Source organism: Garra rufa, chromosome 5 (genome assembly GCF_049309525.1).
Source record: "Garra rufa chromosome 5, GarRuf1.0, whole genome shotgun sequence".
NCBI classification, from domain to species: domain Eukaryota; kingdom Metazoa; phylum Chordata; class Actinopteri; order Cypriniformes; family Cyprinidae; genus Garra; species Garra rufa.
The window spans coordinates 38,347,316-38,366,591 of record NC_133365.1 but is presented as its reverse complement, the minus strand read 5'-3'; the positions used below and the strand labels follow the sequence as shown (position 1 = coordinate 38,366,591).

The window sequence follows — 19,276 nt, the reverse complement described above, 5'->3', positions numbered from 1 at the left end:
ATAATTCACTTGTAACATATTTGGTTCTTACTTTTTTTATTTTTTTATTCATTGTTAGACATCATGTGAAAATGAATATCTACCGAAAATTGACCAGAATGTTTGTCTGTTTTATTTTTTAATTTTATACAAAAGCCGCTTTGTGACCCTGTACAACAAAACCAGTAATATGATAATAAAAAAAAAATAATAAAAAAAAGAAAGATTTGAAAAGCTGAAGAGATCTGAAAGCTGAAATGAGCTTTCCATTGATGTATGGTTTGTTAGGAAAGCAACTATTTGAAAATCTAGAATCTGAGGGTGCAAAAAAAATCTAAAATATTGAGAAAACTGCCTTTAAAGATGTCCAAATAAAGTTCTCAGCAATGCATATTACTAATCAAAAATTAAGTTTTAATATATTAAAAATTTGGCATAAAAGAAAAAATCGATAATTTTGACCCATGCAATGTATTTTTGGCTATTGCTACAAATATACCCGTGCTACTTAAGACGGTTCAGGGTCACATGTGCAATTAGTACAATTAAATAATGAGCCAAAATATTTGTACTAATGCGCATTGACCAGCTAGTAAATCAGGAACAAATTTCAGATACTTTTGAAGGTATAAGTCTTGTGAAATCTTTTAGAAACACAGAATTTTATTTATATAAATGTTTTTTGTTTGTTTGTTTTCATTGTCTCATGTAGAAATTACTTAACAAATCACATAATGCTGATTTTAAACAACACTGTACTACAGAACACTCTACTCATTTGTTTTTGTATATTCTTTTTTTCCTCAGCATTGATAAAATCTCTAAAGTCACCTCTCCGGTGCTGGTGATCCACGGTACAGAAGACGAAGTGATTGATTTCTCCCATGGGCTGGCCCTATACGAGCGTTGCCAGCGGCCCGTGGAGCCCCTGTGGGTGGATGGAGCGGGACACAACGACGTAGAGCTGTATGGACAGTACCTGGAGCGCTTGAAACAGTTTGTGGCTCATGAACTTGTAAACTTATAGATAGACCTCAAGATCAGGACTCTTACAGCTTACTTGATGAACATACCCTGGTGCCCAGCAGGCGACTGTGAACTTGACAACGGTTTTCTCACCTGTATTTTTTTTTTTTTTTTAGTTATTATTCTAATTAAGCTGCACTTCTCCATGCTATAGAGAAAATAGGAGATGTGTCTTTACTGCCTTTCTTAGGGGTGTGTTTGTGTAACAGGAGTCAGATGTTTCTGTGACCATGATGCTATACTAAAGAATCAAACCCATTCCATTTAAGTCCAGTTTTTGTTTTGCTGTATGCATGTGATCATGTACGCAATGGAGTACTGTACAAATGCAACATTCTGACACAAATAATTGCCATACAGGTGATGCCAAATAATATATTCAGCTTTGATACATTACTTTGTATGTACATGTTTATAAACCAGACCTGCTTATGTATAATGTACACAATCTATATGATTATTTTTTTTTCCCTCTCCATGTCTGTTTTGCTCCTACGTGTATTCTTTGTCCTAGACCTTTAAACCAATGCTGGACATTATGACAAGTAATATCTGTTTTATCTTTCAAATAAACAAATAAATAGACTTTTCAAATAAAGAAACACTTAATAATCGTGGCTTACAATAGCCCACACACCTTAACTACTTAATGCACTTTCTTTTTAATTGAAATAATCCATCTGAGCTCTTGGTTATGCATATACTGAACTTAACTTTTGATTCTGTTTGGAGTTATTGCTTTGTCTTTGATTCAAATGTAATTTATACCATCTTGTGTCTCAGATGAAATGCACACAACTTTTTGTGGTGTTATTTTCCGCCATGATAAGGCTGTTACTTTGGACATTGCTGCTGAATTTAGCGGCAATATTTAATTTCTCTTTTGAGAACTACTGGACATGGTGATGAAAGTTTGGAAGGATGTGATTTAATGTCAGAACAACGCTCTAAAGTAGATCTTAGTACTTCTCAAATGTAAAAAAAAAAAAAAAAGGACTGTCATCCTGTTCCACTTTGTAAATAACTTTTGTTTGGATGGTGTTTTCTCTTTTTTTGATTTCCTGAATGACTGTACTATGAAACTGGTGATAATGTTGTTATTGCCAATGTAAATTGATTTATTATTATATTATGTAAGGCACAGAATAGATATTAACTGGTCAGACTGAAGCACAAGCTGATGTGCTTCAATTTTTCCAGACGTGTTGTTTTTCTGTTTTTGTAAACACCCATTGTAAAGGAAAGTTGCTATACTGTATGTAATTATGATCTTAAATAGTTATAATACAAAATTGAAAGTAAACATGTATTTCAGAGACTAAAGAGCTAAAAGAATTAAAATCCAGTTGTGATAGTCTTGACTGAAGTTTTTTTTTTAATGTGTGCTGATCTGCAACTTGTTGCTGATAACTGTTGTATTTTAAAGCGACCTCTTGTGGTCATAAATCTTTCAGAATGATGCTTATTTCTTATCTGTTCAGAATGATGTTTATTTGACCCTGGACCACAAATGCAGTCTTAATAGCACGGGTATATTTGTAGCAATAGCCAAAAATACATTGCATGGGTTAAAATTATTAATTTTTCTTTTATGCCAAAAATTATTAGGATATTAAGTAAAGATCATGTTCCATGAAGATATTTTGTAAATCTTCTACTGTAAATATATGAGAAGTGAATTTTTGTTTAGTAATATGCATTGCTAAGAACTTAATTTGGACAACTTTAAATGTGATTTTCTCAATATTTCGATTTTTTTGCACCCTCTGATTCCAGAATTTCAGATGATAAATGTACATTTTAAACAAATTGACTCATATGACTGGTTTTGTGGTCCAGGGTCACTTATAGTCCTATTTGTTTAGTATGGCTGTTTCTGTATAGATCATGCTGTAGTCTAGATTAAATGTTTTTATAATAAAGCATCTTATCTTTAACTTATATGATTGGAATTTGATAAAGATCTTAATAACTTTTCAAGACCATTTTAACAGCCCAGAGGTCAGCTGCACCTCCTGGGTTCACTGACCTTTGAAGCCCAGGGCCTTGAACATGGAAGTTAAGAACACATGTGACCCGTTCTTTTTAAGGTGGGGTGATGTTTAGAAACAAGGCACTTAAATGAGTTCAAGGGATGAGATCAGAACAAAGGACAAGACAGTAAAGATTTGTTTCTATTTAAAGACCTATTATAAAATGGCAAGGTTATTAAGTTTGTTAATGGTGAAAACTAGGCTACATGTTGTCATCATGTAGTTAAAACCCTAACCTGCTTTCTAAATTAAGTCATGAACCAGTGCAGAATCAAACGATGTTAGATGGATTTTTTTTCTACCTCTTCAGTCTGCGTGTCATGCGCACACCCGAGGATCAGTGATGCTCTCTTTGAATTTTTCTGTGAGAAAAATAGTTGTCTTCCTCAAGGGGTCGCACGGGGGCTCCGAAAGGCGAATCCTCTATTGAGTCGCATTCAGAATCTCAGAACGAGTTAAATCGTATTGTAAACATTTGTACAATGAAAACAGTAATATTTCAGTGTATTCAATTCATTTTTGCCTGACATGCACACATCAAGCTCTATTAACTGATAAAACAAAAGGTTTAATCGGTAATCGCAAACGATTGTGATTGGTCAATGTCTTCCAGCGCTGAGAAAAGTAGCAAGGGAAGTCTGACTCATTTCCTCGAATCGATTCCTTTGAACAGTTCATTTTAAACAACTGAACGATTCCGTGATCCCTTACGTCAAAACGTAATTACGTAATAACGTGGTTCCAACCCTTATGGCATATGTGAGCCTAGAGACCACAAAACCAGTCTTAGGTAGCGCTTGAATATATTTGTAGCATTAGCCAAAAATATATATTTTTCTTTTATGTCAAAAATCATTAGGATATTAAGTAAAGATCATGTTCCATGAAGATATTTTGTAAATTCCTTACCGTAAATATATCAAAACTTAAATTTTGATTAGTAATATGCGTTGCTAATTTTGGACAACTTTGAAGGCTATTTTCTCAATATTTAGATTTTTTTTTTTTTTGCACCCTCAGATTCTAGATTCTCAAATAAATGTATCTCGGCCAAATATAATCTTATCCTAACAAACCATACATCAATGTTAAGCTTATTCAGCTTAATAAATAAATACATAATAATTGACCCTTATGACTGGTTTTGTGGTCCAGGGTCACATATTACTATTAAGGGCTCTACAACAGCAAAAATATAGACAGGCATATTGCTATTTATTATGTTTTTGAGCCAGATTCAGCTCATAAAAGAATAAATTTATAATGTAAATTTAATGTGTGCTTACATTACATTATTACATTATAATATTATTCTTCATTTACATTTCTCAGCATACTGTTTTAGCATATTTTAATAAAAATATTATTTATTAATACCGACTGTTTTGATAAATATTGCTACTAGCTACACTTTTCGCACCACTAATCTTTTAATTCACTGCTCAGTTCTCAAAACCGAGTCAGTTCCCGTCTAGTTTGTTAATCGGTTCATTTAAAAGAACCGACTCACAAGAACGATTCGTTCACGAATCGGCCATCACTTGACAAAAGTAACACTTTTCCCACGACAAGATCCTTTATGTGCTTCTTCAGTAGCTGATTATACTGTATACGACCATTAGCTTCACAATAAATTGAATTAATAGTTTCAAAAGCCGGTAAGCCCCGCCCACAAGAGTACCCCTTTTCATGCTAATGGCTCTTCCACGCTCTTTTTGTTTCTAAGACTCTCCCTCATCCTCAATACACGCCTCTAATTTCACTTCCTCCGCGAGCCGCGCCTGGGACGGGGCTGGCTGACTTCAGCCCAGGAAAGAAAACACCATGTAAAAGAAGATTAAAACACATTTAGTGCGGTCTCCCTGTCAAATAGCCCCCTGAGTTGCGTGCGGCTCTCTACGGTTGAGAGAGAAAATAGCGGACGAGCCAAGCAAGTGACAGTGAAAAGAGATCGAAAGGTAAGAGATCTCCACCTCTGTCTCCTTGTAGAGGGACCCCCAGTTTAGTCCTACAGTAGGAAGGTCTTTCAACGGATTTTCAGTCGTGCATTGTGCGTTTACGGCATCTGTGGGAAGATCCGAGTCATGACTGGAAGGAAGAATGAAGTTACGCACGCATCTGAAGTTGATGAAACTTTGTGGCATTGTGGAAACTTTAGACTGGGCGCGATGCAGCAAACCAGTTTCTATTGAAGCCGTTTAGACTGAACTAATTTTTCTCAGCAAAGCTGAAATCCTAAATGCTGCTTTTTAATTTAAATATGGTCAAATTATTCTAGTTTAAAAAAAAAATTACAGTAAACCAGCCTAAGCTTATTTGCCGGTCTAGCTGGTCTCCCAACTTAGTCACTCTTGGTTTTAGACACTTGTCAGCTGGCCAGGCTGGGAGAACAACTGTCTGGCCATCTAAACCAATTGAAGATTAGCTTAAGCTCTTAAATTGGCTTTTATTAGGGTTTTGCATGCATCTGAGTCTTTGATTCTGCATTTGCAATGTAGGTCATCATAAGAAAGCAAATTTATTTTGGTAATTGAGTTTTTGTATCCATGAAAACTTTCCCAAATAATCATCTGAACATGTTTTCATTTATTTATTTATACCTTTGCTAGTAGACTATGCAACCTCTCTGGCTGACCACAAATAAGGCCTGTAGGTTTCTGTTTGTAGTCCATTCACCCCCTCAGACTAGGGAGATCCATTGCTCATCCCCCTAAAATGTGATTTCATTTGTTCAGGGGAGAAAAACTAGTTGAGAAGTGGGGGATGGGACACATTAAAGCACGGGTATTGATTATATCCCAAAAGAAGGGGGGTGGTGGATGTCCTCTCCAGTTATAGTGATTGCTGTGCCCCTCAGTTTATGGCTGAGGAGCTGCAGATGGCCAGATCAGGATCTGGTGATAGTGCAGTCTTTGTACTGATCAAAGCAAAGATGAAATTGGTTTAATAGTATAATAGCAAATGAGCTACGGTTCAACGGATGTTGCGGTCAGAGTGGTTGTTCTATTCGCCCCTAATGTTTAAAAGATTAGAAAAGTTAGATTTTTGCCCTGGGGAATCTAACTTATAAGTTTATAAAAGCATTAGTAGTTGTTTGGTACAGTTGAAGCCAAATTGTTTAGATTCTCTGTTTGGAATTTTGAAGTGTTTTTAAATGTTAATTAAGGAATTTGGCTGGAGTGGTTATTGGTAAGCAAATATTTGTGTGACAGGATTTTATAGGGAGAGTTTCTTATAGGGCCCGTGTTGTTTTGTGGCACGAAGGGGCCACGGGTTGAACGACTGAGCACTTTTTTTTCTCGTAATTGGTGCCATGTGTTTTGTAAATAACTTGAAAACGTGAAAACCCACAGAAAGCTTGCACTTCAAAGTACGTTGTGATGCCACTATGAAATTGAGACCCGATCGAAATGAAGTCAGAACAGTTTTATGCCAGTGTGGTTGGCCCACACAACTTTGAGCTTAATGCCTAATGCCTGTCAAGGTGGTGTAATGTAGTTTTGTAGTATCAAATATGTGACCTTGGACCACAAAACCAGTCATACGGGTCAGTTTGAAAAATTGAGATTTATACATCATCTGAAAGTTGAATAAATATGCCTTCCATTGATGTATGGTTTGTTATGACAGTATTTGGCTGAGATACAAGTATTTGGAAATCTACAATCTGAGGGTGCAAAAAAATAAAAAAAGGAAGAAAATCGCCTTTGAATTTGTCCAAATGAAGTTCTTAGCAATGCATATTACTAATCAAAAAGTTTTGATTATGGTAGGGAATTTACAATATCTGCATGGAACATAATCTTTACTTAATATCCTAACGATTTTTGGCAAAAAAAGAAAAATCGATAATTTTGACCCTAGGGCTACAAATATACCTGTGTTACTTATGACTGGTTTTGTGGTCCAGGGTCACATATATTTAAGAAGTCGTTTTTTCAAAAACAATTTTTGCATACTTTGTCATTGCAAAGGTTAGGGTCTTTTTAAAGATTTTTATTCATAATAAATGCTCTTCTTTTTAACTTTCTATTCATCGAAGAATCCCGAAAAACTATCATAGTTTTCCACAAAATATTAAGCAGCACAACTGTAACACATTGATAATAAGAAATGTTTCTTATGCAGCATATTAGAATAATTTCTTAAGACACTGAAGACTGGAGTAAAATAGAAAACAGTTATTTGAAATGAAATGTAATTATATAACAAAAACATTAAACAACCCCCAAACTCTATGTTTTTTATCTTTTTTTCCCTCATAGGACGCGGCAGACAGTTATACCATGCAGGTGAATGATGGCCCCAGCAGTCACCCCATTTTTGTGGCTCCTGTCAACGGAAATGCTCAGCGGTCGTCAGGTTATGTTCCAGGCAGGATTGTTCCAGTTCGTTCTCCACCCCCAGCCAAGGCTCCTCCTCCACCACCACTGAAGCCCCCGGTCCCGCCTCCTGCACGACCTTCGGTTTTTAATCTGTCAGAAGATGAGAGCAGAAGGGAACGTGCCCAGAACCAGCAGAGGAAGAACACTTATATTTGTGTTGGCGTCTTCTTCTGTGTTTTCCTGCTGATTCTCATAATCGTCCTCAGTCTTTCCTCTAAAGATGTGTTGGATGGTAAGACACAATCACCTTGAGTGTGTGAGAAGTACACTATCATTAAAAAGTTTAGGGTCAGTAGGATTTATTTTTTTTAAAGAAGTCTTTTATGCTCACCAAGGCTGCATTTGTTTCATCTAAAATATTGTTGAAACATTATTATATTGTGAAATATTATTACAATTTGAAACATTTTTGAGTAAGAATGCATTGAAAACTACAGATCAGTCAGTAATTTGCATTGTAAGTCATAGTTTTTAGCATTTCAAAAACATTTTAAAGGAAAGTTTTGGTATATATATTTAAAATACAAATTAAAGAAAGCTTTCTAGGAAAGCTTGGCATAATAGAAAAGAAAACCTTATTGTTGATTGTCAACATCAAAACTCTACTCGGTCATCTTGTCCTCAGACTTTGAAATGTCCTCTTGCATCTTTCTATAGAGAACTGCCCTCATCACAACACTGTGCTGCATGCTTGGAACCCAGGCCATGACCTCAAAAAGGTGGTGGTTGTACACAGTGGTGAGCATTATCGCCTAGATTCATCTGCCACCCTGTACTCTATCACTATCCAGGCTGGAGGTAAGATCATTAGTGGCTTGTTGATTTTTCTACATTTCTGTATAAAAGAGAATTCTATAACAAGGGGATAGTTGACCCGAAAATTCTGTCATTGATTACTCACCCTCATGTCATTCCAAACCGGTAAGACCGTTCATCTTCGGAACACAAATGAAGATAATTTTGATGAAATCCGAGAGCTTTCTGACCCTACGTAGGCAGCAATGCAACTGACATGTTCAAGGCCACCATGCGTCACGGTACTCTCCAATATGGCGCTAGGGTGACACAGAGGAGAACAATTGTTGAATAAAGTTGTTACGGTTGATAAGTCATTATGAAAAAGTATTCTAAAAAGCTTCATTAAAATTACAGTTAAACCACTGATGTCACATGGACTATTTTGTTGATGTTCTTGGTACCTTTCTGGACCATTGCCTTTCTGACAAAAATATCTTAATTTGTGTTTTTAAGATGAGTAAAGGTCTTACAGGTTTAGAACAATATGGGGGTGAGTAATTAATGACAGAATTATCATTTTTGGATGAACTAACCCTTAAAATCTAATCTTTGTGCTTATCTCATTCATTTAATTATAGGTTCGGTTGTATTTGCTGATGACAAAAAAGGCTCCAAAAACATTACATTACGAACGCGTCACATTTTGATAGAAGATGGCGGTGCTCTCCATATCGGTGGTCCAAAATGCCGCTATCGCTCCTTGGCTACCATCACCCTGGTCGGCCGATCGGATGAAACCGCCGTGACTGAGGTTCCCGGGATGGGCCGCAAGTTTTTGGGTGTGAATGCCGGAGGAACTCTGGAGCTCCACGGGTCAGAGAGGCTGTCCTGGACCTTCCTCACTCGCACCGTACCCTCTTCAGGTTTGGCTACCGGTGACCATGCCTTCCAGAGGAACTTCAGCCGTGGAATTAACCTGCGGGTGGTTGATCAGGACACGGCGGAGTTGTTGTGTAACGAGCGTTTTGATACGCACGATTCTCGCAACGACAGTATGAGGCTGAGTCAGCTGCTGAAGTCTTTACCCGCAGGACGCATTGTTGCACTGGCCACCGGAGATTCTGCGGTTAAGAGCCTGCTGGAAGAGACCAAGAAAACCATCCAGGATCTTCTAGGCAGCACTCATGTCAATAATCTCAAATACAGGTGAATAAGAAAGGCTTAATCATTTTAAACCAACCAAGGTTAGCTTGCTAGTCTTCCAGTTTGGTTAGGCAGGTCTCTTAGCTGGTTTTGGGCACTTTTCAGTTGTTCAGGTTGGGAGACCAACTTAAGACCAGCTTTTTTTTTTATACCAGGGATTGGCATGTTGCCATAAACTCTGTGAGAGATTCCCTATAAATTTGCTTCAAACGTCATTGTAGTCAGAAATGTTTTTATAGCTGGAAAATGAATCTCTGGAGGGTGGAAACAGGAAAGAATATTTTTCCAATCTGATGTGTTTTTGCTTTGATAATGTCGAGCACAGCTTTGAAGTTCGTGTGATTAGGGACAGATAGTGTCCTGTTGTTCCATAAACCATATCCTAATTCCTGCTACTGAATCCCAAAGGCAGCGTACATTGTGCAGACAACACTAGTCAAGTTCATGCAGCCATGAAATCTATTTAGATGGTTACAGCACTTTGTCTTTGCATTGTATAACTAAATACAGCTGAGGTCAAAAGTTTACATCCCCCTTTCAGAATCTGCAAAATGTTATTATTAATTATTATACCAAAATACAAGGGATTATACAAAATGCATGTTTATTTAGTACTGACCTGATTAGGATATTTCACATAAAAGATGTTTACGTATAGTCACAAGAGAATTAATTTTCTTTTTAAATGACCCTGTTCAAAAGTTTACATCCCCTTGATTCTTAATACTGTGCTGTTACCTGAATGATCCACAGCTGTGTTTTAGGTGCCACAAATTCTTTGGTTTTCCAGCATTTTGGTGTATTTAAACTCTTTCCAACAATGACTGTATGATTTTGAGATCCATCTTTTCACACTAAGGACAACTGAGGACTCATATGCAACTATTACAGAAGGTTCAAACGCTCACTGATGTTCCAGAAGAAAAAACATGCATAAAGTGTCAGGGGGTGAAAACCTTTTGAATTTGAAGGTCTGCCTCTAAAGGGCAGTACTACATTAAAAAATAAAATATTTAGGCAAAATAAGAAAAATCTACACATCTTCATTCTGTTCTAAAGTTTTCACCCCCACCTCTTAATGCATGGGGTTTCCTTCTGAAGCATCAACTTTTGAACAGGGTCATTTTTTTAAATTCAACTTTTATCTTCTTTTGTGGACTGTATGTAAAAAAAATTATGTGAAACATCTTATTCAGGTCACTTATTTTGGTAAAATAGTTAACATTTTGCAGATTCTGAAAAGGGGGATGTAAACTTTTGACCTCAACTGTATCACACAATGTGGCAGTACTGTTTAAAATTATGACCCTGTATTTGTATCTGGTCTTCAGACCAAAAATAGTTTAGAAAAGTGATCCCACTTGGTTTGATATTCAATGTTTTTTTTTGGATGTGGTATTCAAGCCATTTTAAAATGTGACTTGGGTGTCCAAAACACTCTAAATACTCTCTGGGGCCACTCTGCATCCAGCACATTAATATTAACATGAAATTTAAAGCAAATATAAAAGTCCCGATTTATTCAGTTGGCATGTTGACTTTTGCCAGTATGTGTATGAGCAGTCAAATGTAAGCCAACCGTTAGTAGCTAATAGACCGTAGAACTCTTTGGCTTAAATTAACTGGTTGGTTGTTCCACAGAAACGTATCTAAAAAGCCTCCCGGTGTTTCAAACGGCAGTATTTTGCAGGAAAAAGCCAGTGAAAGGTTAAACAGGCATATTTCCAGGATTTGTTTGAAAAGAGCTGACGTGTGTATCTGTCTATATCTCATTTCAAGGATTTTCAAAGAGCTCAAAGCCATAAGAACCAGATGCTGAGTCTCTTCTAGTTACATTGCAGATAGAAAAGTATAGATTTTCAGTGAGGGATGTATTAGCATGCAACATGTAAAGAGTTTAGTGTCAAATATAGAAATTCCTCCAGACATAAAGGCTGCTTTTACAGTCTACTGCGAAGGCACTTGTGTGTAACATTCTGTCACTGCTTCAAGAAATGTGGAAAATATGCATGCTTATTTTATGTTCAAGCTGCAGACTGCGTCTCTAGACACACAAAGGTCTTGGGCATGAAAACTCAGATTTCTGTGTTCACTTGCATAACTAGAACTGGAAAGCAAAGAAAAAGAGTATCATGAGAGGAAATATTATCTGTCTGCTGACTACTGACTTTCTGCCATTGCAGTTATGTGGTTTTCAGTAAATCTTGTGGTTATAGTAGGTGTAACAGGAAAACCAACTTAAATTTACTCATTTGAAAACTTCAGTTTGACACATTGCGCCTACAGAAACCTCTTACTTTATTTTAGCTTTCCACCCCTTACCAGCCAGACTCGCCACATCTCTGATGAAAACACGCAAACTTGGCAGCTCCCTTTTGCAAAACAGAACAATCTGGCACAATCTAACTAAAAACTTGCGCAACATGAACCAGCCTGTCCAAGTCTAACCCCCTGCTCCCCATAGGTACTCCTGAGGGGGTGCGTTGCAGCACTGTGCACATTTTTGATGTATATAAATTGATAAGCTTGTTATTGGCTAGTAATAAATCTAACACATAGGCTCTGCCAATCTCAGACTGACTAGGAGGCATGTTGCTAGAAGTTGAGGTATGAAAAAAAGTTTGTTTGTGTTGTTCAGAGAGCACTCAACTCCTGGTTGCTCAGGGAGGATTGTCCCTGTGGAAATAGGCGTATGTTTGGATACAAAGCATGTGTTACGTGAGGGGCATGGAAACCCCCAGTAGTTGCAAGAGGGTCAGTGGAAAATTTCAGTGAAAAAACGATAAATACATTTTAAAGTGAAAAATTATGTAATACAATCTAAAATTCTAAATTAATTCTAATGCTGAGTAGAAAAAGAGAAACTGTTCATTTACAGTTGAGGTCCAAAGTTTACACCTCCCTTTCAAAATCAGCAAAATGTTAGTTATTTTACAAAAATAAGTGGCATTATACAAAATGCATGTTATTGTTTATAATAAGAATACGATATTTCACATAAAAGATGTTTACATATAGTCCACAAGAGAAAATACTAGTTGAATTTATAAAAATGACCCGGTTCAAAAGTTTACATCCCCTTGATTCTTAATACTGTGTTCTTACCTGAATGATCCACAGCTGTGTTTTTTTGTTTAATGATAGTTGTTTGTGAGTACTTTCTTAGTCCTGAACAGTTAAACTGCCTGCTGTTCTTCAGAAAAATCTTTGAGGTCCCACAAACTCTTTGGTTTTCCAGCATTTTGTGTGTTAGAACCCTTTCTAACAATGACTCTGACCTATTCAGGTCAGTCCTAAATAAACAATAACATGCATTTTGTATGATCCCTCTTATTTTGGTAAAATAATTAACATTTTGCAGATTCTGAAACTGTAATATGAAGTAAATATTTTGTGATTTAATATTTTATTCATTTTATTCTAACATCATTAGATTTTTAAAGATTTTATTTAGCAAAACGATCCCTTAAACAAAGCGATTATCATATTTTGGAGCATCAAAAGAGTTAATAACAAGGCATTTGTCCCTTCAGAATTACTGATATGATCCCTGGCGTATCTGTATCTCTGTTGAAGAAAGAGTTTGTTGTGCTATTTTGGAAAATGGTTTATTTCCACAGATTTCATGCAGGTTTTGACATCATGGAATCATGAAAATGATTGCTGCCTGCTGTTTTGGAACAACGTTCCATGATTGTTAAACAAAGACTTTTAAGTTTTAGTGCCTCTAAGAGTTCAGGAAATGTTGTGACGATTCACTCTTTAATGATATTAGACATTCTTCTCCCCTTTGAGGTTAGGGAATAGCCAGGAACGAGATGGAAAAAGACAGGAAAGATTCCTGTGTTAGTCAGACATAATAGTTATTCTGAGAAATGATGTAATCATGCATTGGTGGCTGCTAAAAGATGAAAATATGAAAGATAAAACAATGGTTTCTTGCCATCATAGACCTCCCACCTCACAGCAGCTAAGTTTGCCTTATCGGTCCCAGTGTGAGTAGTCAGTCACGCTGTGTATCCACAAAGATTTTATTAACTTGTTGTAAACTGCAGTGAGCCACGCTCCTTAATGGGAGAAAGTTCAATGAGACACTATTTTCCAAACCTCTAGAGGGTTTCGTGTTGGAGGCTTGGCCTTTAGCACTCATATGCGTCAGTATAACTAATAGCAGTTCTGACCTAGTTGCTTTGAAGAAATAACTGCAGTTTGATCATAGTGGAAGTATTAATGCTACTACAGAAACTCACACCAGTAGCTCCAAAGCCTATGGAGCCATGATAGTTATATATTTTTTGCTATTTTTACCCTCTTTCGTCCACTCATTTTAATTCCATCCTTGCCAAAGCTTAATTTTGCCAAATAGGGAGAGATGAAGTGGGATTGGATGTATTCTGTGGGGGAATAATTTATTAATTAATTACAGTCGAACTAAAATTTATTGAGATACCTTTAACATTTCTCACATTATCACAGTTTTTTCGCTATAGTTTAGAAAATGGTTATAAAATATAAACTCTGAGTTAAACTGTGTCAGAAAAAGTACATCTTAATAATGTCATATCAACTTTGATAGAAAGGTATGAAATAGATTACATTCAACCAAAAATTAGCATGACAATATTTGCACAACTATCAATACTTTGTTGACCAGTTAACAAACAATGCTTAATTTTGTTCAGTCTGTGGTGTAACAAGGGCACATTAGCAACTAAAGAAAAATGCAAAATGCTTAATTAATGCAAATTTACTGGTAGTCCACTGTATGAAGAATTTTTGTGTATAATACGTCACAGTTTACATTATTTTGCTATCCTTATTTACATAAATAAACTATAGTGTCCTGCACCCACTAGTAAAAAAAAATCAAAAATTGTATCTGGCATCTGAATAATGTTTGGTTTGACTGGATGTAAAATGTTCAAGACATTCATTATCCTTTTTTTTAATAATTTTTTAAAGGGATAGTTTACATATTCTTTAATTATTTATCACTCTCATGTAATTCCAAACTCATATGACTTTTTCTGGAGACCGCAAAAAGAGATGTTCAGCAGAATGTTCACACTGCTCTTGTCAATATAGTTGAAGTGAATGGTGACCAGGGGTTGTTGAGCACCAAAAATGACAAAAGTCATCATTAAAGTGGTCCAAATGCATATTATGTAATTGCATATTCAGGAGGTGTGAGGAACTGATTGAAATTTAAGGATAGTTCACCCAAAAATGAGAAAATCTTTACTCATTCTCATGTCATTTCAAATCTATAGGACTTTGTTTCTCAGAAAACATTCTTTTGTGCTTTGCAGAAGAAATGTCTAGAAATGTCTGGCTTATTACGACATGAGGAAGTAAATGATGAGAGAATAAAAATTTTTGGGTTAACTGTCTCCTTAAATGATAGCTCACCCAAAAATGAACATTCTGTCATTAATTATTCACCCTCATGTCGTTCCAAACCTGCAAGACCTTTGTTCATCTTTGGAACACAAATTAAGATATTTTTGATGAAATCCTAGAGCTCTCTAACCGTCCATAGGCACGTCCTACTCTCGATAATAGTGGCGGAATGTCCCGGGAAAGAAGAAATTGTTAAATAAAGTTGTTGTTTTTGTTTTGTTTGCGCACAAACAATATTCTCGTAGCTTCATAAAATTACAGTTGAACCACTGATGTCACATGGACTATTTTAATAAAGTCTTTACTACGTTTCTGTGCCTTGACTATGCTAGGACCCTTGGTGAAGGGTCAGAGAGCTCTTGAATTTTCTCAAAAACATCTTTATTTGTGTTCCGAAGATGAACAAAGGTTTGGTTTGGAAAGACATGAGGGTGAGTAATTAATGACAGAATAAAGTAAATGAACATTTTTCGAAACCAATGTGAATATTCAGACGGTGCTGAAAAAGCAGTGATTTTCTTCAAACAGTTCCACATTTTGGTTTATATTATCATCATGGACTGATGACAGAGAAATTCAATTGTCTTCAGTTGAGTGACAACTGCTCTTTTCACTGTACTAATGGGCTGACTAGATAAAAAATAGGAAGGAAGGATTCAATTAGTCATTCTCATTCATCCTTGACAGTATTTGGCTTTTTCACCCAAGAGTTTTAGCTGCTTTTCCATTATGTTCCATTTATGTGCAATAACTGATCATCACTTCCACATGGGAGTGCACTGACAAGACCTAATGGAAAAGCTATTTACCCTAATTTGGGGTTTATGATTTATGCCAGTTTGTAAGCTATAAATACACCTCCAAATCTGTGTCACATATTTCTCTTGCATATGTTTGTCCATTACTGGCTTTCTTAATAGCTGTCTTTCTCCATCCTCCATCTCTTTTAGGCAGGCGTGGGCATTGGTCTCAGTAATTGGTGGAGGAAATGGTTCTTGCACAGAAGACGTAAGAGAACATGAGAACCACGACACAGGTGGCAAGGCGCTGGCTCGCCGAGAGTTCGTCACTGTGGATGGGATTGGTTTCACTGTTACTGCTTACAGCGAGTGGAAAAATGGTATGTCTTAGAAAGCATAGCGTATAAACTGCAATATTGAACAAGAATGTATTAAAGGAAAACCCTACATTTGTTTTGTTCTACTATAAAGGTTACCCTACAACAGGCTTCCAGGTGGATGCAGTGGATAAAGTGGTTCTGAACCTGATGGATGATGTGAGCAGCTGGAAAGCGGGCGATCGGATTGTGGTGGCCAGCACAGATTATTCAATGCATCAGGCAGAGGAATTCACCCTGCTCCCGTGTCCCTACTGTAACAGGAAACAGGTTCGGATTCAAGGTGAGGTGGTGGTGTGTTTGCACTTAACTGCATGTGTTTCCTCCGCTTTCTTGTGGTGATACAGTGTCATCACTTGAAGATTCAGGACAGATACAGTGTCATTGAGTTCGAGACAGGAAAAGGGTGAGGACTGTTTACCAGAAACACATAAACAAATAGTCATTTCTGACCAGAGGCCAGCAGAGGCTATATAGATAATTCCACCACCATGTGCTCCACCCTGTTAAAGATTTTTTTCAGTAATCGCTTTCCAGCGCTAATGTCCCATCTGGTCTTTGAGTATAGGAATTTAGACACTTAAGTCATACAAATGTGTGAATGTTGTTTCACTAGATAGAAAGAAGCCACTCTTAAAAAGGATATGTTGAAAACTTTCTTAAAGTTTTTCACACCACAGAAAAACGTGTTGTTAAACACCTAGACAAACCTGAATGATAAAAAAAGCACCAAGTAAATAAAATTATTTATCAAAATCTTGAAAAACTTAGTATTCTCTGCTCTCAAATGCTGGGACCGTGTCCACTTTTGGCACTGAAACCAAGCTGCAGTCTGTCTCAACTGTCAAATACTGCTACAACCTGAATGGGTAAACGAAGGCATAGCTAACTAGCAAATTGTAGGCCATAGTTACTATTGGTAATGGCAGTAACTTGTGGTTAAGCGGGTGAACCACTAATGTTAATGTGCTCTAGTTATTATAGTGTTAGGGGAGGGCCCATGCTCAGTGGCTCCATTGCACCATTGAGACATGATTTCAGGCCCGCCCAAAAATCCTACACACAAAAATGGTAAAAAAACTGTTTAACAGTCTAACTCCACAGTTCACATAATTCTTTGTAATGTGTTTTCAGCAATGCATTTCTGAAGCAATTCTCTGAATTGCCTTTACATGGATTTTAACACACCATTGTGTCTAGATAAGGGCAACACATTTTGTGTTAATTTTAACTCAACCAATGTGTTAACCCTGCTAACACAGAAAGCTTGTTGACATTTTTCACACCTTAATATGTTATAGTTACAAAATTTGTCAAGTCTGTGTTATTTTTGATCTATTGGAACAACATTTGTATGCAATAAAAATGAAAAAGTCCTATGGACACTACCAGTCAAAGGTTTTTGCACAATAAGGTTTTTAATGTCTCTTTTGCACACCAACCCTGCATTTATTTGGTCCAAAGTACAGCAAAAACAGTACAATTTTGGAATATTTTTGAAATAGTTCTCTATTTGAATATATTTTAAAATTTAATTTATTTCTGCGATTTCAATGCTGAATTTTTATCATCATTACTCCAGTCACATGTTCTTTCAGAAATCATTGTAATATTCTGATTTACTGCTTAAAAAACATTTATTATTATTATTAGAATTTTTTTCAGGTTTCATTGATAAATAGAACATTTAGAAAAACAGCGTTTATCTAAAATAGAAATCTTTTGTAACATTATAAATGTCTTTATCATCACTTTTGATCAATTTTAAAGCATCCTTGCTAAATAAAAGTATTAATTCTATATTCCCCCTCTCCCAAAAAACAATTATACTGACTCTAAGCTTTTGAATGGTATAGTGGAAAATGTTACAAAAGCTTTTTATGTTTCTTGAACAGCATATTAGAGTGATTTATGAAGGATCATTTGACACTGAAGACTAATGTAGTAATGATGCTGAAAATGTAGCTTTGATCACAGGAATAAATGACATTTTAAAATATATTCAAATAGAAAGCGGTTATTTTAAATGGTAAAATTTTTAATAATATTTCATAATATTACTGTTTTTGTTGTATTTTGGATCAAATAAATGCAGGCTTGGTGACGCTTGACTGATAGAGTAATTTATAAATCTGCTACTTTAACATAATTCAAAAAAGTAATATTGAAAATATAATAATTTAATCATTAACAATGTTAATTGAGTAAAAGGTACTGCTGATTGTTATTTTTTGTGGATACTGAGATTTTATTTTTTTTTTTTTTTTTTTTTATAATAGAAATCTTTTGTAACATTTTAAACATTTTTACTGTCACATGTGATCAATTTAATGCATCCTTTCTCAATAAAAGAATTCATTTTTACATTACTGACCCTAAACTTTTGAATGCTATTTTATATCTTTAAAATAAATGTCACTTGATTTGATATTGTTGTATAATGCTAAAACATTTATACATTATTAAGCATCCAAATAGTTTCTGGGGTGTATTGTGTATGGATTACAATACGGTCATTTATTCCCAGCACATATGTTAATTCCTTTCGAGAAATGGAAATGTCTTCAATATGTGGCCTTTATTAAAAGGATGTAGTTTAAATGTCACCTTGTGCATTGTGTCCTGTTGGCAAAGCTTTTGCCAGCCCTTTTCCGTCAGGAAGGATACTGAGTGCACTCTGGGTGTGTGTAAAGGGCATTCTGAATGTGTGGACAGGTTGCTTTCCTTCCTGGATCCATTATTTATTTTATTTTTTTTAATGAGTGGAATAAATGAGTTTGTCCACTCATTTATTCCACTTCTGCCCAATTGATCTCCTTAATTCATCTAAACAAATGATACAAATATTTAAACAGAGAAATTGCATTTTGTTTTTATTGTATTTTTAAAGTTGGCTTCATTATTTAAGGTAAATCTGTCATATTTTCAAACTCTCTCATTAGTCAGTGAGTTTTATGGGGTGTGTTTATGTGTTGGAATTTTTCAGGAAAGCCTCAGTTCACCCACGTGGGAGAGATACTGGACGGTGTGGACATGCGAGCGGAGGTGGCTCTCCTCTCAAGGAATATCCTCATTCATGGAGAAATGGAAAACTCCTGCTATGGAAAAAATTGGTGCCAGTACTTCAACTACGACACCTTCGGGGGACACATCAAGGTCTGTTTGAGGGTCTGTGTGTGTGTGTGGTTGTGTGTTTATTTAACACTAAGCTGTCTGGTGCTGTCATGCGGAGAAATCACAGGCTGTTGTATTTTGGGGTTTGCACCAGATAATTAATTATAGCTTTTTTTGAATAGAAAGAAGTGAAAGCATAATCTTAAATTTGTATGTTGTTTTTGGCAGCAAAATGAAGAACCACAACACAGTAGCGCTTATACGACTACTCATTTTTTACT

The 19,276-nt window shown here is 36.0% G+C and overlaps 2 protein-coding genes across 3 annotated transcripts in view; both read left to right on the top strand.

Moving 5' to 3' along the window:
• abhd17b (abhydrolase domain containing 17B, depalmitoylase) overlaps positions 1 to 2,359 on the top strand; it is a 21,848-nt gene extending 19,489 nt beyond the window's left edge. For both annotated transcript variants that reach the window (XM_073840428.1, XM_073840427.1), the window contains exon 4: positions 787 to 2,359. In XM_073840428.1, coding sequence (XP_073696529.1) covers positions 787 to 1,006 — 220 coding nt within the window. In that variant the 3' untranslated portion in view covers positions 1,007 to 2,359. The remainder of the gene's footprint in view (positions 1 to 786) is intronic.
• A 2,473-nt stretch (positions 2,360 to 4,832) lies between these two features.
• The window catches only part of cemip2 (cell migration inducing hyaluronidase 2), a 34,365-nt gene continuing 19,921 nt past the window's right edge, over positions 4,833 to 19,276 (top strand). The window contains exons 1-7 of the mRNA XM_073839720.1: positions 4,833 to 4,996; positions 7,304 to 7,655; positions 8,081 to 8,221; positions 8,800 to 9,367; positions 15,715 to 15,884; positions 15,976 to 16,164; positions 18,868 to 19,037. Of these exons, the coding sequence (XP_073695821.1) occupies positions 7,325 to 7,655; positions 8,081 to 8,221; positions 8,800 to 9,367; positions 15,715 to 15,884; positions 15,976 to 16,164; positions 18,868 to 19,037 (1,569 nt within the window). The 5' untranslated portion in view covers positions 4,833 to 4,996; positions 7,304 to 7,324. The remainder of the gene's footprint in view (positions 4,997 to 7,303; positions 7,656 to 8,080; positions 8,222 to 8,799; positions 9,368 to 15,714; positions 15,885 to 15,975; positions 16,165 to 18,867; positions 19,038 to 19,276) is intronic.